General features: G+C 37.8%; 1 protein-coding gene and 1 non-coding gene across 4 annotated transcripts in view; both read right to left on the bottom strand.

Moving 5' to 3' along the window:
* Positions 1–23,854, bottom strand: part of Atad1 (ATPase family AAA domain containing 1) — a 48,420-nt gene extending 24,566 nt beyond the window's left edge. The window contains exons 1-4 of one of the 3 annotated variants that reach the window (XM_020156715.2): positions 23,702–23,854; positions 19,703–19,877; positions 11,017–11,115; positions 9,377–9,497 (exon numbers count right to left, since the gene is read on the bottom strand). In XM_020156715.2, coding sequence (XP_020012304.2) covers positions 9,377–9,497; positions 11,017–11,115; positions 19,703–19,877; positions 23,702–23,814 — 508 coding nt within the window. In that variant the 5' untranslated portion in view covers positions 23,815–23,854. Of the gene's footprint in view, positions 1–9,376; positions 9,498–11,016; positions 11,116–11,771; positions 11,996–19,702; positions 19,878–23,701 lie in introns of those variants that run through there. The other 2 variants (XM_074078836.1, XM_074078837.1) reach the window with 2 other exon arrangements.
* On the bottom strand, positions 14,317–14,451 carry LOC141425408 (small nucleolar RNA U109). Its single transcript, XR_012450453.1, has one exon. It is a non-coding gene; the product is annotated as a small nucleolar RNA U109 (small nucleolar RNA).
* Positions 23,855–27,523: the final 3,669 nt, after the last annotated feature.

Raw genomic sequence — 27,523 nt, 5'->3', positions numbered from 1 at the left:
AGATAATCCTCATTAGTGACAAATGTATTTCCTTATTAGTGACCAAATTTTGTTTTATTTTGCCTTTTATGAGATAGGATCTAACTTTGTATGAAACTCCCTAGGTATCCCTAGCTAGCCTTAAACTCATGACCCTCCTGCTTCTGTCTCCCAAGGTCTGGGATTACAGATGTACACCGCCATGCCTGGCCCAATTTTTCTTTCTGTAACTCATCACGTATATGTATCTGAATGGCCTTTAACAAGCCTTAAAAATGACTAATGTTTGCATGAACAATAAAAGGATGACATTTAGAAATGTAGTTATAATCATTCTCAACTCATAAAATGCAAGGTTTCCAAAGTTGTAACTAACTATGAATAAGGAAGTTTCCCTCAAAGGTTCATATTTCCAGTTCATCTGTAGTTTTGATATTTCTGTAAGAATCACTGAAATCTAAAAATAAAAATAGACCATGGAGCAGGGGTGGGAGGATAGAGGAAGACAACATTTGAGTGGTGAAACAACAAAAAGATGCCTTAGCTTGAAAACAAAACAGAACCAAAAAACAAACAAACAAACAAAACCCATATTGTGATTTTATATTTTTATTCTTAGTTTTTAAATTTTAATTTACTTGGAAGTAACAAAAAGGACTTTTAAGTAAAAGGGATTACTATGACATGTTACTATAGGGAAAATAATTTGCCTACATTTCAGAAGGTGAAGAATGAGCAATTATTCAAAAATTATTAGTTAGGGCAGGGGGAATAGTTCAAGTGCTAGAGTACTTGCCTAGTAAGTGCAGGACTCTTGAGTTCAAACACCAAAAATAAATTAGTAAATAAAGTTAATAAGGGAGGTTCCAAGATGGCGGCTAGAGGGAGGAAGCAGAAAGCGAGCCTCCTATAGCGAAATCTTGGAGACGATGGAGACACACTTTGCAGGCAAAATCACTAAGAAGAGGCAAAACTTTGACCCCTCCACATCTCCAGCCAGCGTAGAGAATCTCCACTTCATGTTAAATGGAGAAACAAGGAGGGCCCCCGGCCGCCAGTCGCCTGCGCCCAGACAGCTTGGGAAGACGCAGACCAGGTGAGCTTCACCGTACTGCAGTACTGCTACAGACAAGCCTGGGCCATGGCAACATAGCCCCCTGGACAGACCAACCTTCACCCGGGGAAAAAGAGAAACTGAGTAATAAGCAATAAGAATAAAGACACACTGGAAAGAGGGTGGGGTGCACTCAACGCTGAAGATTGGGGGAAGGGAATCCTTCCCGGGACTGTAAATAAACAAGCAGGGCCGGCGGAGAAGCTCCGGCGGGAGTGGGGGTGTGCGCCCAGCAACCAGGAGCCGGAAAGCTTGTGAGAGTGGCGGAGGGAGGAAAACTCCACAGGAGAGGAGGAAGACCCACTTCCCAGTTAACTGTAAACAAACATGGCTACCGGCAGGAGCAGCAGCAACACCCAGTGATCAGGAGCGGGAAAGCTTGTGAAAGTGGAGATGGCAGAAAAACTGCACAGGAGAGGGGGAAGACCCACTTCCCACATGAACTGTAAATAAACATGCAGGCCTGAGAAAGCGAGTGCAGTGTCACATTCTCCAGTGTTCTTGGAAAGGGGAAAGCCTGTAGCAGAGGCTCGCCCACAGGAGAACTCTGAACAAACAAAGCCTGTGGGACCAGGTAAGTGCTAAGCTCACCCCAGAGATCTGCATAAATAACGCCTCCAGCAACAGCAGGCTGACAACAGCAGGCTGACAGAAGCAGGCAGGCAAGCCACAGCCGCAGATACCATTCTCAGAACTGTCTCCAGACTCTTTTTTTTTTTTTCTCTTTTTCTCCCTACCTTTGATGAGAGAACAACCAAATTACACCTGCATGCTGAAAAACTTACTGAAACTGTATTGCATTTGAACTTGGGACACTTGGTGGGGTTTTTGTGTGTGTGTGTGTGTGTGTATGTAGTTTTTTTCTACTTTATGCATACCCTTTGATGAGACAACTACAGAACAAAATCTGAGGCACCATCTCCATGATTGGAGACTCAGACGGACACCCAAATTATTAAGACTGAAACTTCATGGCATTTGAACTTGGAGGTTTTTTGGGTTTTTTTAAAATTTTCTATTTTTCATTTTATTTTATTTATATAAATATATATATTTCTTTCATTTAGTTATTTTTATTTTTATCTTTATTTTTTTTATTTTTTATTTTCAATCCTCTCTCTGTCTCTTTAATGCCTGTTCAGCTTACTGTCAATTAGTACACTAACACTCCCTGTTTATACCTTTGAAACTTTCTTGTCTGATTCCTTGTTCTGTTTTCTCCTTCTTGTCTGTTTATTTGTTTTTCCCTTTTCTTTAACGTCTTGCTTTCCATCTCCGCTCACCCTTCCATTCTAAATATTACCATTGTTATTATTACAAGCTAGAAAATACTTAATTGCACACAGTACAGGAACAGTAACAACACCAAAGACAATGAGGGGAAGACAGAAAAAACAGGGAAGCCAGTTTCCCCAGAGCAAAAAATTAGTACAGGAACCAGAGGGGAATTAAGAAAAGATACTCAGATCCAGACTCCAACAAAAATGAAGATTAAACTATGCCAAAGGACCCAATGAAGCCCACAAGAATAATTTAAAAGAAGACATACTAGAGGTACTCAATGAGAATTTTATAGAGATGATACTGGATAAGGTCAACCAAAATATACAGGAGACTCTCAAGAAATTCCAAGACAACAAAAATAGAGAATTTGAAAAAGCAAAAGAAGAAATAAAGGAAACCATAGAAGCACTGTATAAACACCAAAGTGAAACAGAGAACACGATGAATAAACAGATAAAAGTGAACTCAGGACAAAAATAGACAATAGTAAAGAGGAAACCACCCAGGATATGGAAAACCTCAGAAAAAAGAACAAAACAGAACTGCAAAACAAAAAGGAAGGCCAATCCAGCAGAATAGAAAAACAGAAGACAGAATCTCAGAACTTAAAAATGCTCACCATCTCTAGCAATAAAGGAAATGCAAATTAAAACCACGCTAAGATTCCACCTCACCCCTGTTAGAATAGCCATCATCAGCACAACCACCAACAGGTGTTGGCGAGGATGCGGGGAAAAAGGAACCCTCTTACACTGTTGGTGGGAATGTAGACTAGTACAACCACTCTGGAAAAAAATTTGGACGCTACTTAAAAAGCTAGACATCGATCTACCATTTGATCCAGCAATACCACTCTTGGGGATATACCCAAAAGACTGTTACTCCAGAGGCACCTGCACATCCATGTTTATTGCGGCACTATTCACAATAGCCAAGTTATGGAAACAGCCAAGATGCCCCACTACTGACGAATGGATCAAGAAAATGTGGTATCTATACACAATGGAATTTTATGCAGCCATGAAGAAGAACGAAATGTTATCATTCGCTGGTAAATGGATGGAATTGGAGAACATCATTCTGAGTGAGGTTAGCCTGGCCCAAAAAACCAAAAATCGTATGTTCTCCCTCATATGTGGACATTAGATCAAGGGCAAACACAACAAGGGGATTGGACTATGAGCACATGATAAAAGCGAGAGCTCACAAGGGAGGGGGTGAGGATAGGTAAGACACCTAAAAAACTAGCTAGCATTTGTTACCCTTAACTCACAGAAACTAAAGCAGATACCTTAAAAGCAACTGAGGCCAATAGGAAAAGGGGAACAGGTACTAGAGAAAAGGTTAGTTCAAAAAGAATTAACCTAGAAGGTAACACACACGCACAGGAAATCAATGTGAGTCAACGCCCTGTATAGCCATCCTTATCTCAACCAGCAAAAACCCTTGATCCTTCCTATTATTGCTTATACTCTCTCTACAACAAAATTAGAAATAAGGGCAAAATAGTTTCTGCTGGGTATTGACGGGGGGGGGGGGAGAAGGAGGGGGTGGAGTGGGTGGTAAGGGAGGGGTTGGGGGCAGGGGGGAGAAATGACCCAAGCCTTGTATGCACATATGAATAATAAAAGAAAAATGAAAAAAAAAATAAATAAAGGAGACTGAATCACAAAAAAAAAAAAAAAGAAATCTAGTGGGTGGTAAGGGAGGGGGTGGGGGCAGGGGGGGAGAAATGAACCAAGCCTTGTATGCACATATGAATAATAAAAGAAAAATGAAAAAGAATCTCAGAACTTGAAGATGAAATGGTAATTAAAGGAAAAACCAACGAAGTATTAATTAAACAACTCAAGACCTGTGAAAAGAAAATGCAAGAACTCACCAACTCCATCAAAAGACCAAACATGAGAATCATGGGCATTGAAGAAGAGGTGCAAGCGAAGGGAATGCGTAATATATTCAACAAAATAATAACGGAAAATTTCCCAAATCTAGGGAAAGATATTCCCATACGATGCAAGAGGCCTCCAGGACACCAAACAGACCAGATCAAAATAGAACTACTCCACGACATATCATCATTAAAACAACAAGTTCAGAAACTAGGGAAAGAATATTGAAGGCTGAAAGAGAGAAAAAACAAGTAACATACAAAGGTAAACCCATCAAAATCACAGCAGACTTCTCAACAGAAACATTAAAAGCAAGAAGAATGTGGGGTGAGATCTTCCGGGCACTGAATGAAAATAACTTCAACCCAAGGATACTCTACCCAGCAAAACTATCATTCAAAATAGATGGAGCAATAAAAGTCTTCCATGATAAGCAGAAACTAAAACAATATATAACCACAAAGCCACCACTACAGAAGATTCTTCAAGGGATTCTGCACATAGAAAGTGAAACCCAACTTAACCATGAAAAGGCAAGCAGCACCAAACCACAAGAAAAGAAAAAGCAAGACAGTAGAGAGTAACCTCAACTTAGGTACACACAATCAAAATTCAAACAACTAAGACAACTAAATGACAGGAATCATCACATACCTATCAGTACTAACACTTAACGTTAAAGGACTTAATGCACCCATCAAAAGGCACCGCTTGACGAAATGGATTAAAAGGGAAGATCCAACAATTTGTTGCTTACAGGAGACTCATCTCACGGACAGAAATAAGCATAGGCTAAGGATGAAAGGCTGGAAGAAGATTTACCAAGCCAATGGCCCCCGAAAACAGGCAGGAGTAGCAATACTTATCTCTGACAAAGTAGACTTCAAACCTACATTGATCAAACGAGATAAAGAAGGACATTCCGTACTAATAAAAGGGGAAATAGACCAAAAGGAAATAATAATCATCAACCTGTATGCACCCAATGTCAACGCACCCAATTTCATCAAACATACCCTGAAAGACCTAAAAGCATATATTAATGCCAACACAGTGGTTGTGGGAGACTTTAACATCCCATTATCATCAATAGATAGGTCATCCAAACAAAAAATTAATAAAGAAATCCAAGATCTAAAATATACAATAGATCAAATGGACCTACTTGATGTCTACAGAACATTTCATCCAACTTCTACACAATATACATTCTTCTCAGCAGCCCATGGAACCTTCTCCAAAATAGATCATATCTTAGGGCACAAAGCAAGTCTCAACAAATATAAGAAAACAGAAATTATACTGTGCATACTATCTGATCACAATGCAGTAAAAGTAGAACTCAACAACAAAAGTAAAGACAAAAAACATGCAAACAGCTGGAAATTAAATAACTCATTACTTAATGAACAATGGATCATAGATGAAATAAAAGAAGAAATTAAAAGGTTCCTGGAAGTCAATGAAAATGAAAACACAACCTACTGGAACCTATGGGACACAGCAAAGGTAGTCCTGAGAGGAAAGTTTATAGCCTTGAGTGCATATATTAAAAAGACGGCAAGATCCCAAATCAATGACCTAATGATACATCTCAAACTCCTAGAAAAAAAAGAATGAGCAAATCCCAAAACAAATAGGAGAGAAATAATAAAAATAAGTGCTGAAATCAACGAAATAGAAACCAAAAAAAAAAACCAAAGAATTAATGAAACAAAAAGTTGGTTCTTTGAAAAAATAAGCAAGATTGATAGACCCCTGGCAAACCTGACTAAAATGAGGAGAGAAAAAACCCAAATTAGTAGAATCAGGAATGCAAAAGAGGAGATAACAACAAACAACATGGAACTCCAGGAAATCATCAGAGACTACTTCAAGAACCTATATTCAAATAAATTTGAATATCTTAAAGAAATGGACAGTTTTCTAGATATATATGGTCATCCAAAACTGAACCAAGAGGAAATTAATCTCCTGAATAGATCCATAACACAAAATGAAATTGAAGCAGCAATCAAGAGTCTCCCCAAAAAGAAAAGTCCAGGACCTGATGGATTCTCTGCTGAATTCTATCAGACCTTTAAAGAACTGGTAACAACCCTCCTTAAACTGTTCCACGAAATAGAAAGGGAAGGAAAACTGCCAAACATATTTTATGAAGCCAGTATTACACTTATCCCAAAACCAGGCAAAGACACCTCCAAAAAGGAGAACTATAGGCCAATCTCCTTAATGAACATTGACGCAAAAATCCTCAACAAAATAATGGCAAACCGAATTCACTAACACATCAAAATGATTATTCACCACGACCAAGTAGGCTTCATCCCAGGGATGCAGGGGTGGTTCAGCATACGAAAATCAATAAATGTAATAAACCACATTAACAGAAGCAAAGACAAAAACCACTCGATCATCTCAACAGATGCAGAAAAAGCCTTTGATAAGATCCAACACCATTTCATGATAAAAGCTCTAAGAAAACTAGGAATAGAAGGAAAGTACCTCAACATTATAAAAGCTATATATGACAAACCTATAGCCAGCATTATACTTAATGGAGAAAAACTGAAACCATTCCCTCTAAAATCAGGAACCGGACAAGGATGCCCACTATCTCCACTCCTATTCAACATAGTACTGGAATTCCTAGCCAGAGCAATTAGGCAAGAAGAAGGAATAAAGGAATACAAATAGGTAAAGAAACTGTCAAAATATCCCTATTTGCAGATGACATAATCCTATACCTTAAAGACCCAAAAAACTCCACTCAGAAGCTTCTAGACATCATCAATAGCTATAGCAAGGTAGCAGGATATAAAATCAACATAGAAAAATCATTAGCATTTCTATACACTAACAATGAGCAAACTGAAAAAGAATGTATGAAAACAATTCCATTTACAATAGCCTCAAAAAAAATCAAATACCTAGGTGTAAACCTAACAAAAGATGTGAATGACCTCCACAAGGAAAATTATAAACTTCTGAAGAAAAAGATTGAGGGAGACTATAGAAAGTGGAGAGATCTCCCATGCTCATGGATTGGTAGAATCAACATAGTAAAAATGTATATACTCCCCAAAGTAATCTACATGTTTAATGCAATTCCCATCAAAATTCCAATGACATTCATTAAAGAGATTGAAAAATCTGCCGTGAAATTTATATGGAAACATAAGAGCCCACGAATAGCCAAGGCAATACTCAGTCAAAAGAACAATGCTGGAGGTATCACAATACTTGACTTCAAACTATATTACAAAGCAATAACAATAAAAACAGCGTGGTACTGGCACAAAAACAGACATGAAGACCAGTGGAACAGAATACAGGACCCAGATATGAAGCCACACAACTATAACCAACTTGTCTTTGACAAAGGAGCTAAAAATATACGATGGAGAAATAGCAGCCTCTTCAACAAAAACTGCTGGGAAAACTGGTTAGCAGTCTGCAAAAAACTGAAACTAGATCCATGTATATCACCCTATACCAAGATTAACTCAAAATGGATCAAGGATCTTAATATCAGACCACAAACTCTTAAGTTGATACAGGAAAGAGTAGGAAATACTCTGGAGTTAGTAGGTATAGGCAAGAACTTTCTCAATGAAACCCCAGCAGCACAGCAACTAAGAGATAGCATAGATAAATGGGACCACCTAAAGCTAAAAAGCTTCTGTTCATCAAAAGAAATGGTCTCTAAACTGAAGAGAACACCCACAGAGTGGGAGAAAATATTTGGAGCTACACATCAGACAAAGGACTGATAACCAGAATATATAGGGAACTTAAAAAACTAAATTCTCCCAAAACCAATGAACCAATAAAGAAATGGGCAAGTGAACTAAACAGAACTTTCTCAAAAGAAGAAATTCAAATGGCCAAAAAACACATGAAAAAATGCTCACTATCTCTAGCAATAAAGGAAATGCAAATTAAAACCACACTAAGATTCCACCTCTCGCCTGTTAGAATAGCCATCATTAGCAACACCACTAACGACAGGTGTTGGCGAGGATGCAGGGAAAAAGGAACCCTCTTACACTGTTGGTGGGAATGTAAACTAGTACAACCACTCTGGAAAAAAATTTGGAGGCTACTTAAAAAGCTGGACATTGATCTACCACTTGATCCAGCAATACCACTCTTGGGGATGTACCCAAAAGACTGTGACACAGGTTACTCCAGAGGCACCTGCACACCCATGTTTATTGTGGCACTATTCACAATAGCCAAGTTATGGAAACAGCCAAGATGCCCCACTACTGACGAATGGATCAAGAAAATGTGGTATCTATACACAATGGAATTTTATGCAGCCGTGAAGAAGAACGAAATGTTATCATTTGCAGGTAAATGGATGGAATTGGAGAACATCACTCTGAGTGAGGTTAGCCTGGCCCAAAAGACCAAAAATCGTATGTTCTCCCTCATATGTGGACATTAGATCAAGGGCAAACACAACAAGGGGATTGGACTTTGAGCACATGATAAAAGCGAGAGCACACAAGGGAGGGGTGAGGATAGGTAAGACACCTAAAAAATTAGTTAGCATTTGTTGCCCTTAACGCAGAGAAACTAAAGCAGATACCTTAAAAGCAACTGAGGCCAACAGGAAAAGGGGACCAGGAACTAGAGAAAAGGTGAGATCAAAAAGAATTAACCTAGAAGGTAACACACACGCACAGGAAATTGATGTGAGTCAACTCCCTGTATAGCTATCCTTATCTCAACCAGCAAAAACCCTTGTTCCTTCCTATTATGGCTTATACTCTCTGTACAACAAAATTAGAAATAAGGGCAAAACAGTTTCTGCTGGGTATTGAGGGGGTGGGGGGAGAGGGAGGGGGCGGAGTGGGTGGTAAGGGAGGGGTTGGGGGCAGGGGGGAGAAATGACCCAAGCCTTGTATGCACATATGAATAATAAAATAATAAAATAAATAGTTAATAAAAATAAAAACTACTATTTACAAAACAATTCCCTGGATCTCAGCATTCTCTTGAAAATCTGATTCCACAAAAACCAGTCATATAAAGGGCCAAAAATTTTAATATTTCCTAGTTTTTTAATGCTTTAAGCAACTACACACTTTTGCCATACCTTTTGGTGGCTGCAGAAGCCTGGAATTCTCAAACAAATGCTTCTTTTTGATTGGTAAGATGACTGTGTCTTTCAGATCTGTAATGACATCATCTAAACCAGCTATATCACTCCAGGTAACCTGGCAAAAGTTAAGATCAACACGAATTTTACAACTAACGTATACTCACAAAAGCAAAACATCAAAAATCCTCCTCTAATGGCAAACCATTTTATCATATAACACATAAATAATAAAAGCTTAAAATTATATAATAACATGAGTAAAAACTTTTCATAGCAATAGTAAAACAAATGCGGACATTGGAAAAAGGAATTTAGTGCCCAATTTCCTACCACTGCAAAACAGAATGAGGGATGGGAGTTTGTTCACTGATAGAGGGCTTGCCTAGCATTTGCAAAGCTCTGCTCCAATTCCCAGCAGTGGGAAAACAAAACAAAAACTCCACTAATCAGGTAATCAAAAATCTGCAATAATCTAAGTAAACTGAATTCATTCCATTTATGAGGAAAGAAAACTGCCACAAGACTGAGAACCAGCTTAGATAAATTAGCGCTGGATAAAGGGGAAGAGCTCTCTCCTCCCACAAAAAAGAGGCTTAATTCTAGGATGTAAGTATGTCTCTGTCTATACAGGTATTAAAAAATATTGTACATTTTTATTTTCTAGATTTGGAGATATACCTATCATATTTCATTCTACTTATTTATGTCAATATGGCATTAATGTATTAGGTAAATTACCCTAGTATACTTGTATTTCTTGCTATTAAATATACATATAGTACCTGAGAGTTTACAAATTAATCTAATCCTCAAAAAACCCTTATGAAGTAGGTAGATAGGCATTATTATATTGTTCTAGAATTATACATGAGGAAACAGACTTAAAGAGGAAATCTTTTGTTAATGCCCTAAATGGAAAACTGGGATTCAGGATCCTGTGTTGTCTACCATAATGTGTTATAAAAATCCAGATTTAAACTCTGCAAATCAAACACTCACATGACTTGAAGTTTCATATACTACAAAGGCAAATACATAAAAGTACAAGTTTTACCAAACAAATGTGTCCAGAGATGTGCTCACACAGCAGGCTTAAGACAGTTACCTTTAAAATGGCCTGCTTATGAGTTGGCCCTTGGCTAGCCCCCGGGAACTTTAGATTTCAGGAGAGTTCTTACCATTCTTTGACAAGAATAGCTAGTTCTGTGCCTAATCTGTCTGTGTCAACAATATGGTTTGTGGACACCTCTTTTCCCTCTGGGAGTCTAGAATTTTGGTACACATAAGAGGAAGTACACATGAACAGCCTCCAATCCTGGGCTGAGTCTCTTATAAGCTTCCCGGCAGATAAACATTGCACGTGTTGTCACGACTTATTGATACAATAAGGAAGTGTCCTTCCTGTGTGTGAGTCCAGTTGGAGAGAACTCTTACAAGATTATACCTGGTTTTCCCCACACTTTATCCCATTCCCCTTTCCCTTTACTGGTTCTATTTAGTATAATAAATCCTATCTGTATTACTGCTACAAGCTAGTGATTCTAGAGAATCACTGAACCTAGTCATACTCTTCCAGGCCCTTGACATAAAATGGTAGGGGGAAAAAAAATAAACCAAAGATTAAAGATACATACATGCATGTTAAGAGGATCTACTAGATGAGCAGCAATACTCATTTCATATTCTGAAAGCTTCACATTTTTCACACCAATTTGCTTCATTAGTTTTTCTGCCTGGAAAAGGAAAAAACAAGCAACCTCTTTTGGTATGGTATTTAAATACTTGTACTTCAGAATAGATGCACATGAAGAACAATGAACAGACATACAAGAATTTTGCAGGGATATGCTAGACCCCTTGGTCTTATCTTTCACTCTGAGTTCTTGAGTAAAGAAAAACACTCCATAGAAACCGGGGCAATTTAACCAGCTATTTGGAAATGAGAACACAGAATACATGATCAAAGTGATTATATACCTCCTGTGACTTCAAGGAGACTCTAGGGGCATTTGGTTTCTCTTTCCTAGTAGTATTATCATGACAGGCACAGGTTAAACCTTAAGATAAAAGTCCAAGGAGTTAAGGATGCCAAGGAACTTACAATTGGGAGTTGCTTTCCTTAAATTAACAGAGTATCTGAAACAGATATCCAATTTCCTTTAAATTATCAAGGTATCTGCAATAGGTGCAGTACCTACTTAATTTTAAGTTGTTTTGAAATGTCCCTTTTAGTGAAAGTTAATTCCTGGTCTGTCTAGGTCTTGAAGTAGGGCAAAACTAGCTTTAAATCTATGAGTTCTAGCAATGCAACAAAGCTTTCAATAAAAGTGATAAACATTTTTTGAGTGTGCCAAAGATTATGCCAAATACAGTAAATAGATGAACTCACTGAATCTTCAGAGTGATCCTAGAAGGTAGATATGATTTTTCCCCATCACGGAAGAAGAAACTGGAGCTTAGTGTGATTAATTTGTCTTTTATGAAAAGTCAGCAAACAGAAGAGGCAAGATCTGAAACCAAGCTGTGCATCTCTGGAGTCCATATTCTAGCCATTGCACATATTTGCCTTGGTTTCTCCAGATGAGGGTTGTGATTACTAGAGTCTTCAAAAATCTATACATAACATATTCAAATTTCAATTAAGGCCAGATGTGGTGGTTTGTACCTGTAATCCCAGCTACTTGGAAGGCATAATAAAGAGGATCACAGTCCAAGGATAGCCCCAACCAAAAACAAGAGCCTATCAGAAAAATAAAGCAAAAAAAGGCTGGGGGTGTAGCTCAAAAGGTAGAGTGCTTGCCTATCAAGTGCAAGGCCATCAGTTCCAATAAAAAAAAATTTTAAGTGAACATTTTAGAAATGAAGGTATTCTGATAAATGGTGTTAAAAAATGTTACCATTTTTGTTGTTACAAAAATGCTTTAACTATGTAAAATCTTGCTGTTTGTCAGGGATATGGCTACTTCAAAAGGAAATTCGTATCACGGAGCATACATTTATAGACTGGCTAGTAGTTTAGAAGAAATATGTGTTAATCATAACCTAGTAACAGTTCTTATTAAAATGTGCTATGAAGCCAGGCACTGGTGGCTGGTGCCTGTAATCCTAGCTCCTCAAGAGGCAGTGATCAAGAGGATTGTGGTTTGAAGCCAGCCAGGGCAAATAGTTCAAGAGACCCTATCTCAAAAATACCCAATGCAAAAAAGGGCTGGTGGAATGGCTCAAGTGGTAGAGTACCTGCCTAGCAAGAATGAGGACCTGAGTTCAAACCCTAGTACCACAAAAAAAAAAAAAAAGTGGTTATGAACCACATTAGGCAATCACATAGGACAAATCCACCTATTCATCCGCCCCCTGTAAAATTATCAATAGATTAGATAATCTTTGCAGGTTCCTTTATTTCTTGAACATACCTTCTCTTTCACTATCTATAAACCTTTTACGTCAGCTATGAAAAGTAGTCTATTTTAGCATTGCTAAAGACACTAATTTATTCTTCTTTTTCATTATGCTGCTATAAATGTGAGCTCTAAAATAGTGGATTTCAACCAGAGACATTTTGCTCCTGAGAGGACATTTGGCAATATCTGGAAATAGTTCTGGTTGTCATACTTGAGGGTAGGAGAAGAGGGTACTATCAGCATCTAGCCAACTGAGGCAAGGATGTTACTAGTCATTCCATAAGATACAGGAAAGTCTCACCTTACATCTCAAAGAATTATCAGGCCGAAAGGTCAACTGTGCCTGTGTTGAGAAGCCCTGCTTTTTTCCTTATTAATTAGTTGCCTTGAAAATGTTATTCTAAGCTGGTTGTGGTAGCTCTTACTTTGTAGTTCCAGCTACTCAGGAGGCAAAAGCAGGAGGATCATGAGCTCGAAGCCATGCTCTGGTTAGCAAGACCCTATCTCAAAACAAAGTAAACCCAGAACAATTTAAAAACAAAAAGGCTGGGGCATGGCCAAAGTGGTGGAGGGCTTAGGTTCAAGACAGACAGACAGACAGACACACACACACACACACACACACACACACACACACACAGAGACAAATTATTCTATCTCAAGTTGTCTTTTATTTTAAATAAAAGCCTTTATTTATATCTGGAATTAGGAAATTCCAGATACTGCTTATACAACTACAAAAAAATGTTGTACTGTCAAGTTTACCAGGATCTCTTTTTCTCCAACAGTACTCTGACTTAACAATTGCTTTAGGTTGTGTTCATAACCTAACAATGACAGACAAGGAAAAAATATTTATTGAACTCATGGGGTCATTATGTCACATGAATGACATTGTGCTAGGTACTTTGCAGTCAACCTGTAAAGCCTCCTGAGAAGCAGCTATTGTTATTTTTATTTTTCAGATAAGGAATTCAAGGGTCAAAGAAATTAAAATAACTGCCAAGATTATATAACCAGGAAGTGGCATTACTAGAGTTTAAACCCAGATTTCTCATTTGTAAGCTCCAGTCCTCCTGAAGGATTCACATTTCTCATTTGGGAGGGTAGAACATAGTTAACAAAAGCAAGAACTTACAGTATTAACAAGTTATGCAAATTAATAATACACATTTATTTTATAATATAAATTATAATTTATAATATAAAGTATAAAATTTGCTTTAAATACTCTAAAAATGGCTTATGTTGGTACACTGTTTTTCATTTATAGCTTAATGATAACTATATACGAGTCATCAATGTTTGCTTGTCATTTTTTTGTTTTGGTGGCACTAGGGTTTGAACTCAGGGCCGTGCACTTGCTAGGCAAGTATTCTATTACTTGAGCCACACCTCCAGCCCTGCTTTTTTTTTTTTTTAAAGCTGGATCTCCTCAAATGGTTGCTATCTCTGCGGAGAGAAAATGGTGATGCGGTGTGTGAACAGGGGAAGGACGTCAAAGGGAGTAGGAAAAATTACTTTTTTGTTCCTTTATGTATGAGAAATATACTACCATGCAACCTCTACTGTAAGGTTGGCAGCCCTGAGAACTCCGTTTTTAATGTAGCATGTTATGGATGTATTTCTACCCCTAAAGGAATGAGGGGCAGACATTTTTACATGCAAGGAAAATGACTGTTACTGTAACTCTATCTTTTTGCTTCTTACTATATTTTACCCTTACATACATTTTATCTTCACATACTATTGCATTACCCTCTCAGGTGATTTCATATTTTCTCCATGTAAAGTACTATTCTTCAAAAAAAATTAAAGCTAGGTATACAGGTGCACCTCTGTTATTCCAGCACTCCAGGAAGTTGGGGCAGGAAGATTACAAGTTCAAGAGCAACATGGGCTATGCAGGAGACCCCATCTCAAAAAAGAAAGAAAGAAAAAAAAAAAAAAGTGGAGTAAGAATGGAACTATGATCTAGTATTTTTGCCTGGAGTGGGGGAGAATTAGAAAGAGCAGCAGAAAAGATAATATTATGAGCTAATATTTCATTTAGACTCTACAAAGTTCGTTAAGATTAATTGCACTTTTGGAAGACTAATTTTAGTGTTACATATGGCATTAACTTAGTGAAAAAAAACAGAGATAAGCTAATTAAATTTAGGCCAGAAACACCAACAACCTCTGATCCTTTCACTGAGGTCATAGCTGAAGTGCTCCAATTTAAGTGTGGTAGAGGAAATCGCCAATATGCAACTTTAAAAAATTCACTTAAACAGGAATTAGCAAAGAATGTGGTAATTATCATTAGGTATAAGCCCACATAACAAACTTACATTAAACTCTAGAGACATCTTTTTCTATGGTTGGTGTAGTTATTTCTCTCCCCTCTGGTCTTACCATATGATTCTGAACATTACTGGGTAAGATGCCTTTGTACAGTAAGCCCACCTTATCTGCAGATTTATTACACTCAATTTTGCCCAGGTGAGGCTAAAAAAAAAAAATTCAAATTTTAAATTCCTATGCATGCATTATGCAGCTCAGTTGATTCAAAGAAATTCTAAGTCAGTCTTGAGCTATGGTCAGTGCTATTTAACTTGTGTGATCCACTAAGCGCCTTCCTGCCCTTAATTTTATGAAAATATGTTTTCCCAAAAGCAAATGGTGTCTATCCTATGTCAGCAAGTGCGAGTATCCCATTGAACCCCATTTGTGATGGAAATCGAGGACAGCAGTTATTTCCCACAAATGAGGAATTCCCTGCAAGTGCAGGTAGGTCATAAGCTTGCATTAAGTCCCGGATCTGATGAATGACTGGATGGTTTAGCGGATGAGGCCCTGGGATTGGCCCTTCTGGGGTTGGCCCACAACCCTGGTAGAATGGAAAAGACTTGATTAAAGATAAATACATATATACGTGAATAAGCATACAGTACCCCAAAAGCAAGGAAAAAATTAATGTGCTTACTTGACATGATAAAGTAAAAATCTCAGATTTGTTAACAGCAGAATGTCTTTAGTGGAAATTGGGCAGTGGCATGGGAAAAATTAATCAAGCATGCACAGTACAGTACTGAGCTCCATGCATCCTGAACATGTGCAGTTTTCCTCAACAGTGGTCTCCTTGGAACAATATACCCTCAGGTACCAAGGGTTGACTGTACTACCATGCTCTTCTTCTATGCTTAAGTATAAAAACTCAATACTGCCCAAACTCAATACTGCCCTGAGATTTTCCTCCTTTAGTTTCCCTTCTTACTGCTTTTCTTTCCTCATCACCTCTATTACTCCCTTGCTTACCCAGACAATACTGTGTTTCCTTACTGATTTTTCTATCTCAATTTCCTCTTAATTCACCTTTTCATTCTGAAGGTTCAGTTCCAGTAAACTACATGCTTTAAAAGCCATTTGGCTGGTAAGGAAGCTCACAATAGCTTTCCAGATTAACTAACATTAATTCTTCCAAATAAGCATTCTGTAATGTTTGCTTTTAAAAATTACCTAAAAGTAGAGTTTCATGTAGTTTTAGTACACTTAACCTTTACAAAAATATTTCAGCTATTATTTCTCTTCAAAAAGTTTTGAAGACTATTGTATAATGGCAAGACTAAAAACAGGAAGACACTAAGTTAAATAACTAATGCCCTAGTATGTTACCTTCTGTGTGTGAGGAATTCAGGGTACAGAATGTTTTCTGGCCACTGACTACTAAACCATCATCATCTCAGGAAAATTAGTCTAATTAATACACCAAAAAAATACTGTATTTATAAACACCCACAACAATTCAAGCATTTAAAGCCCTAAATAGAATACAAGTCCCAATTAACATAACCCACTCTTTCATCAGTTACGTCTATCAGAAACTCTTCTATTACATCTACATATAATGTATGAAATATGAGCATATGCCCAGAAAATCTCTCCCCATGGATTAACCCTCTGCAAAATATCTCCTCTCATTACCAATAAATATCCGACCTCTTACGGGCTAGTAGTTTTCCTGGCATCAGGTAGAATTTATTTACAAATACCTTGTTTAATCTAATAGAAAATAACTTCCAGGTTACTGTCATTGATTTGAATGCAACTACGCTATTTTCTACCTTTCATCCTCAAACTGTATCGTCTTTAAAAACCACAGGAGATTCACTAATAATCTGGTAACCTCAGTGTTCATCTATGCTTTTCAATTCAGTGTTCTTCCTTTCTGACCAAAAGTTATACCTTTCTCCTTCCACATTCATACTTGATCCCTGCCTTCAATGTGCACTCTAATTCCTTAATTCCTAGCTATTCTTTAACTGAAATATCCATCTGGCAATACTTGGCTTCCTAAACAGCCCAGACCTGAAGGATGTTATTTTAATGAAGGAATTCAGACAAATTTTCGATTTATTTGTAAGATGTCTTTTTTCCCCCCTACACAATCACAAAGTCTTTCCGGTACTCATTCTTTTGAATCTATTTCACTCATTTTCATTCTGTTACTCCCTTATTCTAGCTCTTTGTTAGGACTGCTGTAGTCTATAACAGACCTTGCTTCTAGTCTCCCCTGGCTCCAATCCTTCTACATACTTCTATAAGGTGAATTTTCCTGAAAATATTGCTTTGCATATTACCCACCTATTCCAGTCATTTAATGGTTTACCATCACCGTAACAGAAGTCTTCAACTAGCAACAGCATATTTTAATAATTGACCAGGGATGCAGGGATGAAAAGAAGGGAATGCAAAGAAGCTATGGTCCTTGAACAAACAAATCTCCTGGAAATTTTTTTCATTCTGGATGTCTTAAACACTAATAACCAACTGTGAAATGAAATGACTCCAGAAGAAAGGAACATGCCTCATTCTCGGTTGATGATGAACTTTTTCACTTGTGGTACTGGGGTTTGAACTCAGAGCCTATACCTTCAGCCACTCCACCAGCCATTTTTGTGTGATGGGTTTTTTCAAGATAGGGTCTCTCAAATTATTTGCCTGGGCTGGTTTCAGACCGTGATCTTCCAGATCTCTGCCCCTGAGTAGCTAGGATTACAGACGTGAGCCATCAGCACCCAGCTATGATAGATTCCTAAAATGAAGAAAAAGTAGAGTTCTGTTCCCTGACTTTATACTCAGAACCCTTTATTGTGTAGTCCTTACCTCTCCCTGCAGGTTCTGCTAAATAGCAAAATACATAAATTCTCCTCTCCAATCTGACTAGACTATTTACTATTTTTTAAGAGGTCTTCTTTGTTCGTGTTCTTTCTATTTAACATTGTCCTTGCCTAACCTAGAGATCATGCTCTTTCACGAAGTCATATTCAACTGCCTTAATCACTGGTGACTATTCCTTTCTCTAAAAGCCATAGTTGGTCTACACTACTCACTAGGTAAGTAGCATGCTTTTAACAAGTCTTTTCTCCCTACTATGGGTAATATGAGGACAGACATAGTATCTGACACCTCACATACCCAATATTGAGAAAAATACTATATAGTTTTCATTTAAGGCTTAATGATGACAATCCATTCATGTAACACTTAATACCTATATTTCGCTTGCTATATGTCTTCTATATGTGTATTCCAGGAGTTCCTAGAAGCCAAAGGGGAAAACAAAAGCGACAAAAATCTTTGTTTAAAAGGTATATCCTTGCTTTAAAAAGTGTTCAAAATGATTAGTTACAAAATCTTGACCTGAGACTTAAATTGATTTTCATAAATCAGGGGGTATGGTAGGGAGGGAAGCTATACTCAGGAACATAACCAATTAATTTTTTAAAAACCTATACTGGTCAAACTTCCCAGAGTGTTATAAAAAATAGGCTGATGATATAATGTAGACCACCAAGCATCTGTTTTATAATAAATTTCCGGAAACAAATTCATAAATGGCCAAATTGCTTTTCAAATATATACTTACTACAGAGTTTATGAAACTGTGGTTCTCACTATTTACTGATTGAGGACAATTCACAACACTGTAAAACAGCCACTTATTTATATCCCTACTTCTCATACTTGTCTGTAGCATTCTGAATAAACAAGTGTTACCCATCTTTTTTCCTAGTATCAAACATGCATGTTTATTGAGTGAACTGGAGTCACAACTCACAGAACAAATCTAAAAATCTATGAGTATGTCTTCAGAGAGCAAGAACAAGTTGAAAGACTTATTTATGCATTTTATATTTATTTATTTAGTGCTACTGGGATTTGAACTCAGGGCCTACACCTTAAGCCACTCCATCAGACCGTTTTTTTTTTTTTGAGGGAGGATCTTACAAACTATTTGCCCAGGCTGGTTTTGAACCGAAATCCTCCTGATCTCTCCCCTCCTAAGTAGCTAGGATTATAGGTTTGAGATTAATAGGTTTGCCCAGCTAGGATTTTGTTTTTTAAGGATGAACAGAAACCAAACAAACATATTATCCTAACAAAGAAATGACCATAAGAGGTAGCAGCAAAAAAGGTAAAAACTATAATTTACATTAATAATAAATAATTTAAAGCAACTGCTTAGATTTCACTGTAGTACATTAATCTAAGACTGACTGCTTGTAAGCATTATAAAAATTTCAAACGTTATACAAAGTTAAACGTACACAATTACTAAAGATAAATTATTTTTTAGTCTGTTGAAAAGTTTTACCGCATTTTCAATTTATAAATTGACAAAGCTATTATAATAAAGATGTTCACAGCAAAATACTGTATTTTATTCATCATTTTTCTTCTGAGAAGTTGCTTATATAGTAAAAAATGACTTGATAAACTAATACTTTTTAGGACTAAAACCGTAAAAATCTGTACCAATGCATTTTCATGTGGGTTTAATAGAACTTCTATTAATTTATAAGCTATAATAGTCTCAGTTGTGGGAAAAATATTTTCTAGCCATAAGAATGATCGTCACATATTTCAATCATACCTGTTTCTGAGCTTCTACTTTCTGCTTTCTGGTTGGGTCAATTGCATCTACCATCCATTTGATGGTAAAGTATGTTACTGCACCAAATATTGTCAAACGGAAAATTAAACCGACAACTTCATTCCGACTCAAGGGACGAGAAAAGGCTTCAGCATGTACCATCTTGGTTGTTAACCTTAAAAAACAAAGAGAAATGTCACTGAGCAATAGCTATATTCATTAAAATTGGAAGACTGATAAAAATAGATTGAACTAGGCAAAAAAAACCTAGCTTCTAGTCAAACATTACCTATCTTTAGAAAGGTGTTTCACTTTAAGGAGAAATAGATTTTTAAATATTAAGCAAACATACATTTAAAGCTTCTCTTGGGAAATGAAATGGATGAAAACAATTTTAGTCAGTAATAAATAGTTTTATTTGAAAAATACAAAATGGATCTTGTTACTCTTTCATCTTTTAAATAATTATTTCAGCTGGTGGATTGGCTCAAGTGGTAGAGTGCCTGTACAGCAAGCATGAGGCCCTGAGTTCAAACCCCACTACTACCAAAAAAAAAAGCATTTCAAAGACTCTGGAAAAATAATGACTTGTAATACTAATCAAACTGAAGAAAAGGGGCCTGACAAGGGAATACTTTACTAACTGATGGCAAGAATTTCTTCTATTGAGTATAATGAACACCAGGTAATGTTCTGAGAGTGAAATTAAACTGAACTTTTTCCTTATACCTACTTTTTAAAGATTTCAAAACCTGCTTAAATTTAAACATGCCATTTTCTCAATTAATAAGTGACATTAAATTTTTTTGGTCAACCTGTTACCTTCAACAACCCAGCTAAATATGAAGCAACAGAATTTCCAAAAATTTTGAAGCAATAAAACTACCACAAGAGTACAGTACTTACCCAAGAGGAAAAAAAGAGGTGATGTGCCTACTTTTACATACAGAATACCAAGCAGTATAAAAATCACAGTCAGGCTTACAGCAGGCATTCATTCCACTGTCAAAGCAGTAATTACACAATATATCTGTCAGGCATGATGTGACTATAACATTTTGGGAAACAGATCTCAACTTCAAACAATGCCATTAAGCCTCGTTAAAAAAACTGCTGAATGCTATGCAGTATATAAGGAAAAAAGAACATGTATTTTGCACTCATATAAAAGGGAATAAATCAAAATTTGGACAGGTCAATGATAGGTAAAAATCAGGTGCTGCACAGATTAATATTTATGGTTCTTCCAGTTCTAAAGCTATTTCTCTTTTTACTACTGCTAAACTAAAGATCCTCTTCACCTCCCTCTCTCTGGAACAGCTCTAACCGTCTTTTACATTTAAAATTCCTCTTCTATGCCTCCACCCTATTCAAGAGTATTCTATACCTCCTTTCTATTCAAGAGTATGTATTCTTCCCTAATCAAAAGTTTTGCCTTTACAGGATTTTCAACCACTCAACTATCCCACTCTAGCTCCAGTCACGTAAGCTTTTTATCTCTCATCATTACTCAATAGGAACTCTCAATAGCTGGAGTCCTTGGCATCTAATGCCATGGGGATTTTCCTTCAACCTAGAATTTGCCTTGTTCCCCGAATGGGTCATTCATTCTAGAACCATAGCAGGTGCCAGCGGCTCATGCTTATAATTCTAGCTTCTTGGGAGGCTGAGATCAGGAGGGTCACAGTTAGAGGCCAGCCCAGGGAAATACTTCAGTAGACCCCCATCTCCAAAGTAACTAAAGCAAAATGGACTGGAGGAGTGGCTCAAGTGGTAGAGTGCCTGCTTTACAAGCATGAAGCCCTGAGTTCAAATGTCAGTCCCACAAAAAAAATTCATTTAGGATTAAATTCTATCCAAACTTAAAAAAAAAAAAACTTCTCCATGAAATCTTTCAGCTCAAACTAATCTTCTATATTATTCATTTAGCCCTACTACACTATCTTAACAAATGTCTTATTTTTAATGATTATTGAACTTATAGTGCCAATTTCAAGTAGCTAGAGTTTAAAGCCTTATAAACAGAATTTATATCTTATCCATCATTATAACTGTCACACACAGACTATTTAAAAATTATCTTTTCAACAGATAAACTGGCAACTGAAGAAGAAAGCCTTCCAATCATTCCAACAAAGTTACTGCCAGACTTCTGCAGGATTTCTAAAAGTCAAGCTTCCATACTTCTGTTACTAGGAGCCATTCACCTCACATTAATTACATTGTTTGATTTAAGCATAACAGAAAGCCTTCATTTTGCATGAGGAAATACTGTCCTACAGACGTTGTCATTTAATTCATTCAGTAAGCACTTATTGAACAACGATATAAAGTGCCTACCATATACTGGACATACAAAAATGGCTAAGATATAATTACCCAAAGAATACACTGCCCAGTTACATTAATTATAAAGAATAAAACGGAGCTGGAAAGAAATTACTTAAAATCTCATATAATGATTCAAAGTGTTCTTTCTTGCATGAACACAGATTCCAAAAAATGGGTTACACGACACTACTCACAGAAGTCAAAAAATGACTTTATTCCAACAAAGTTGAAAATGCAGTTGGAATCTGCGGTATCATTATGTGGGAGCATTATTCAGTTTAAGATAATAAGATAAGGGCTTTATTAACGTAATCTGTTAAAAAATGGTGACATTCCAATAAAATGTTTTCGTTTGTTTAAAGTTTAGTAGGTAGTGATAGAATTGCCATCTACTGGATGTACACTGAACTACATGAACAAATTAGGACTTACAAAAGTACACCTCAGTTATCAAGACAGTAACAATTTTTAATTCTGTAAAAAATGTGAAAACACAAAATGCCAATTTACATATTCTTCTATTCTGGAATTATTAACTAATACATTACAGAGTTAGGACTAATAACATCTAAAACAATTGCCTAAATCATCTCTAAAACAACTGTCCATCTTTTTTAAAATGACTTCAAAATCCTGAAATGAAACTTCTTCCTTTGTAGATTGGAACTGAAAATACTTTCTGCAGTATCCATAGATGAAGTGTACACTCATCTATCATTCATATAGTATTGATATACCTGCAAGTGCAAAGCTGTTACAGTAACAATCTAGCAGCAGAATATACAGTAAAAGCTGCAAGTGCACACAGAAGGGAATGTACTTCAATCTTGTATAAACACAAGTTAACAAAATGCATACACGAATATATACATATACCCGTACAGTACTCACAACTAAGAAATACCTCAGAAATACTAACTCACAATCATCTCTTAGGCAAACATAATACCCGGTTAAGTTTCATTTTAAGGAGTTCTCCATTGCAGGGCAGAAAACACTGAAATTATACTTTATCTATTATCATTGTATTAACTGATTAAGAGCTGAACATAACGTTCATACTGTAGTGTTCCCCCCCATGTCACTGCAGTTCTTTGCAAAGAGTTTCTCAAACTCCCAGTTCTGCAGACATCAAGGTCCTACGAATGCAGTCTATGACAGGGCAGGCCCGCCAACCTTCACACAGAGGACAAGTTATTATTAACATAGCCATCCTAGTGAAAGTGTGCCCAGCCCTGAAGATGAACCATCTGGGCTTTTGCACAGAGCTAGTGACCCTGATGCAACCATGCGACCCCGCTCACGATGGCCCGGCAGTCTCGGCCAGCGAGCCTGGTCCCGAGGTCGACAGGGAAGAAAGATCCCCCCCTCACACGCCCCAGCCTTGACGGTGACCAGGCTGCCTACAGAGATCCCCTTGGGAATGGCACGGGTCTTGGTTGAGGTCCCAGGCCGGGCGGCAAACCAAGGAGAGGCCCGGGACGCCCTTGGAGGTTAATCCGCTCGCTACTGAGGCTGCGGGGCGCTGGGGAACGGAACTCAGGGGCCGTGGGAGGGAGGGCGGGGTGACCTTCCAGGCTGGGCTTCCCAGATCCGAGCCGGTGCTCAGAAGAAATCAGAGGTATCCCGCCCGCGTGAGGGTAGGCCCCGCGGGAACCCGCTACTCACCCCGAGGCAGAAAGAGCAGCAGCAGGAACCTCCGCCGGCCTCGCACAGGAAGGAAACGCCGCCTGGGAGCGATCACTTCCGCCCGGAGCCGCGCCCTCCCCCGCATTGAGCATGCGCAAAGCCGCTGCGGCCACCAGGGAGAGGGCCCGTTCCGCGTCTCAGCTACGGCGGAGCTACGCCGGACGCGCTTCCAGTACCGCACGTGCTTCCTGCTGGGTGATGGCGGTCTGAGAAGTTGGGGTGTCTGCAAGCAGCGCTTGCCAAGGCTTTGAATTTAGCTCCCGCGTTCTGGAGACTGATTTAAAGAAGGCGTTTATTACATAAAGTCCCTGACCTGCTTGCGAATTGGGTGCAACCCTGGCAAAGACGGGACAAAGGGCAAAGGAATTGTTCTCTGACGCCAGCTTGATTCTGACTCTACTCCAGTGCCCCCAGGCAAACCCTCGTGCTGCTGCTGTCTGTACTTTAGCCAGAGGGCAGACGCGCATGGCCACCCCTAGCCATCTGCCTTTCGGTTTCTAGGGTGAGCTCACCCTCCTTCCCCATCTCTGTACCGACAAACACCTGGGGGTGGCGCCTGCAAATCCTTGGGCGAAGCAACTTCCCATCTCACGCAGGCAGGCCTGGCAGTGGGGATGAGAATAGGGCATCTGGTAACAGTTTTTGCATTTTGAAGACTTCTCTTGTTCTTTCACCCCTTCCTCTTTCCAGAATGAGGGACATGACACAACAGATTCCAAGGGAGCAAACGTCAAAGCTAGAGGTGGCCTTCGAAATCCAGACTGCCATAGGGCAAGATGATATTAGACACTGTCCCCAAGTAGAAGAACCATCACGGCTTCAGAGAGAGGCGGTGAGACTGTGAAGTAGTAAAACAGTTTCCCCTCTCCATATCTTTCTCGGGAAGGCAGAGGTTCCTCTGCTTTAGGGATGTTTGATGGCTAAAGAGTTCTGCAGCCTGTTTGTGGAGTTACCAAATGCTACCATTGTTACACTAGTTACAATGTAATACATACAATTTAGTGAATTATCTACTAGGTATCAGACATGTACTATTTGCTTTACATACATCTAAATTCTCTTTAAAAATCCTCTACATTAGCCATTATGTTAGCATTATAGATTAACACATTTTTCAAGCTTAAAGTTGAGATAAACTTTCAAAAGTTTGATACGTAGCATAAAAATTTATTAGAACTAATTCAAACCTAGCACTTAATGTTTGCTCTTTGACATAGTAATTTATTATGAGTGAAATTTTAAAATGTAGTTGAAAGAGATAAGACCATGACATAATAAAATCATAAGGTTTTGAAGGATAAGGATGGAATGAAAGAGATGCAAGAATGTTTAAATATTATGATTAAACTCGTTGACAAGAATAGAATGGAATGTAATAGAACTAAAACATGATACATGTTTTACATTCATGCCTTATTTATTGTTAAGGCTTAGTATATGTGTGTCTACATAAATAATTTTGAAAATGTGAAGCCTGGCTTGGGAGCACTAGACTGATTACTTAGAAAGGATGATAGTCCTTTGAGAAGAACAGGAAGATAATCAGACCAGGAAAATGACCAAAACAAACAAACCTGAGGCCATCAGTGATCAGCAGTGTTGGTAGAGACTCTCCACTGGATCTCTGGGATGATCCCAAGCTGAGTCATTGCTCAGAAGGCTCATAGGGGCATGGTTTGACAGAACTAAAAGGGAAGAGTTACAGAAGAAAACAATCTTAGGTTTCATGGCATACTAGGGTTATCATACCAGTAAGAAAAATAAATAGAAAAATCCAAGAAGGCAATGCATCTCCACCATTTACTGAGTGAAACTAGTTCAACTATGCGCCTTACCTGACTTGCTCCAAGGATCAGGGTGACCAACCTATATAGTTTGCTTGAGATTAGGGAGTTTGTGGTATGTAGATGATTTAATGCTAAAACAGATAGTCTCAGGCAAATTATAAGGAATTGGTCACTGAGCATTGTGACCCATGCCTGTAATTCCAGCACTTGGAAAACTGAGCCCCAAGAATCTCAAGTTTGAGGCCAGTCTGAGCTACATAGACACTGTCTCAAAAAAACAAAAGAAAAGAAAAAGTTTGGAGCTCCTAAAATGGTTATACCTGACCTCAACTCATCTGAGGAATAATTGTACGGCAAAGTGCTGGATAAAATAATCAAGGTTGACCAGAGTGAGTCTACATTCTACAAAATAAATGGTAGTTTTTATTCCCTTCCTAGTGGTTTGCTTATGCATTTTGGACCTAATATTTTCATTTAGCAAATCCTTAGGAAACTTCTTATATCTGGGCCCTGAGATATCAAATTACTACCTTTCCACATACCATCACTTTCATTTCAAACAGTCACTAAATCAACTAGGTTCTGCCAGAATGGAGCAGAATGAATGTATGTTTTCATCCTAGGACCGCTTTACATAATTTCTGGCAACACAAAATACCATATTTGGCCCACACTAGGGGCTTGATAAATAATGCATTATGTGTAATATTAATCAGGAAATTAAAACAGATTTCTTAAAGCATTCCAGACTCAAAATTCAGGACTAAAAATAATTTTTTTTTTAGGACTGTAAACTTATATTTATTATGTAAATAACATTTCATTGCCAAAAAGTAGGAATTTTTCAATGATTAATGCAAATACAATATATGAGACAGGCAATAATATTTGAGACATAAACATGAGTATTAATTATTTCAAGCCTAGAGGACATGTATCAAATGACAATGATATGGCATATGATGTGTATATGTACAGCACACATTGTATGCTATATATAAGCAGACATTTAAATACAGAAATACATTAAGTAGGTCTAAAATAATTAATTTATAGCAGTATGCTTTGGATATTTACAAATATTTATTAGATAAGTGAAAATGTCTAGGTTTTTCTGAAGTTCTTTTGATCTTTGAGGTTTTTCTTTTATGCAGTATGGGGACTTGAACTCAGAGCCTTCACCTTGAGCCACTCCACCAGCCCTTTTATTTGTGTGTGTTAGGTGTTTTTGGGATAGGGTCTTGCAAACTATTTGCCTGGGCTGGCTTTGAACCACAGTCCTAATTATTTTAGTAGTTGTAGAAAGTTAAAAAAAATTTTTTGTGTGTTTCTTTGTACAAATATCTCCTGAAACAATTATGGCAATTTTCCATGGTACCAATTTTTCTAGGGTTGTTCTTTTGGGGTTTTGTTGTTTGTTTTTGGAGCACAGGCTAGCCTGGAATTCACTATGTAGCCCAGGTTTTCCTCAAACTCTTCATCCTTCAGCCTTAGCCTCTTGAGTGCTAGGATTACAGGCATGTACCTCGGTGACTGGCTCCGTTTTTGTTAATGAATAGGTGTTGTTGGTTTGTTCTGCAGTTAAGGTCAATGTACTGGATGTCTGTGGGAGGAGGGGTTCTTTAGAATTAGGTGTTCTCAAATTTTGTTGTGTGGATTTCCTTGGATATCTTGTCAAAATGCAGATCCTTGGCTCTTAGTCTTAGAGGCATGGTGAGAAGGTGTCCATCGGCAAGGGAAAGTATTCCCTCTCCAGACACAGAATCTTCCAGCCCGTTTTTACACTGTCCAGCTTCTTAAATATGAGAAATAAAATTGTTCTTTAAGCCAGTCAGCAAACAAGCTAACAGACAAACATGAGATTATTCAGATATAGGTAGTTGTGGACCACACTTTGAAAAACTGGGCTTTTAGCAAGTGAAGACATTAGACATATTTCTGCAAAAAATCTCTACTGCCTCAGCCTAAAAGTTCTTTCTGGTCAGCTGAACCAGTAAGCCAGCTGAGATACATT

Source organism: Castor canadensis, chromosome 7 (assembly GCF_047511655.1).
Source record: "Castor canadensis chromosome 7, mCasCan1.hap1v2, whole genome shotgun sequence".
NCBI lineage: Eukaryota > Metazoa > Chordata > Mammalia > Rodentia > Castoridae > Castor > Castor canadensis.
Note: the sequence above shows the minus strand (reverse complement) of the source record. Positions and strands in the feature narration are given on the sequence as shown.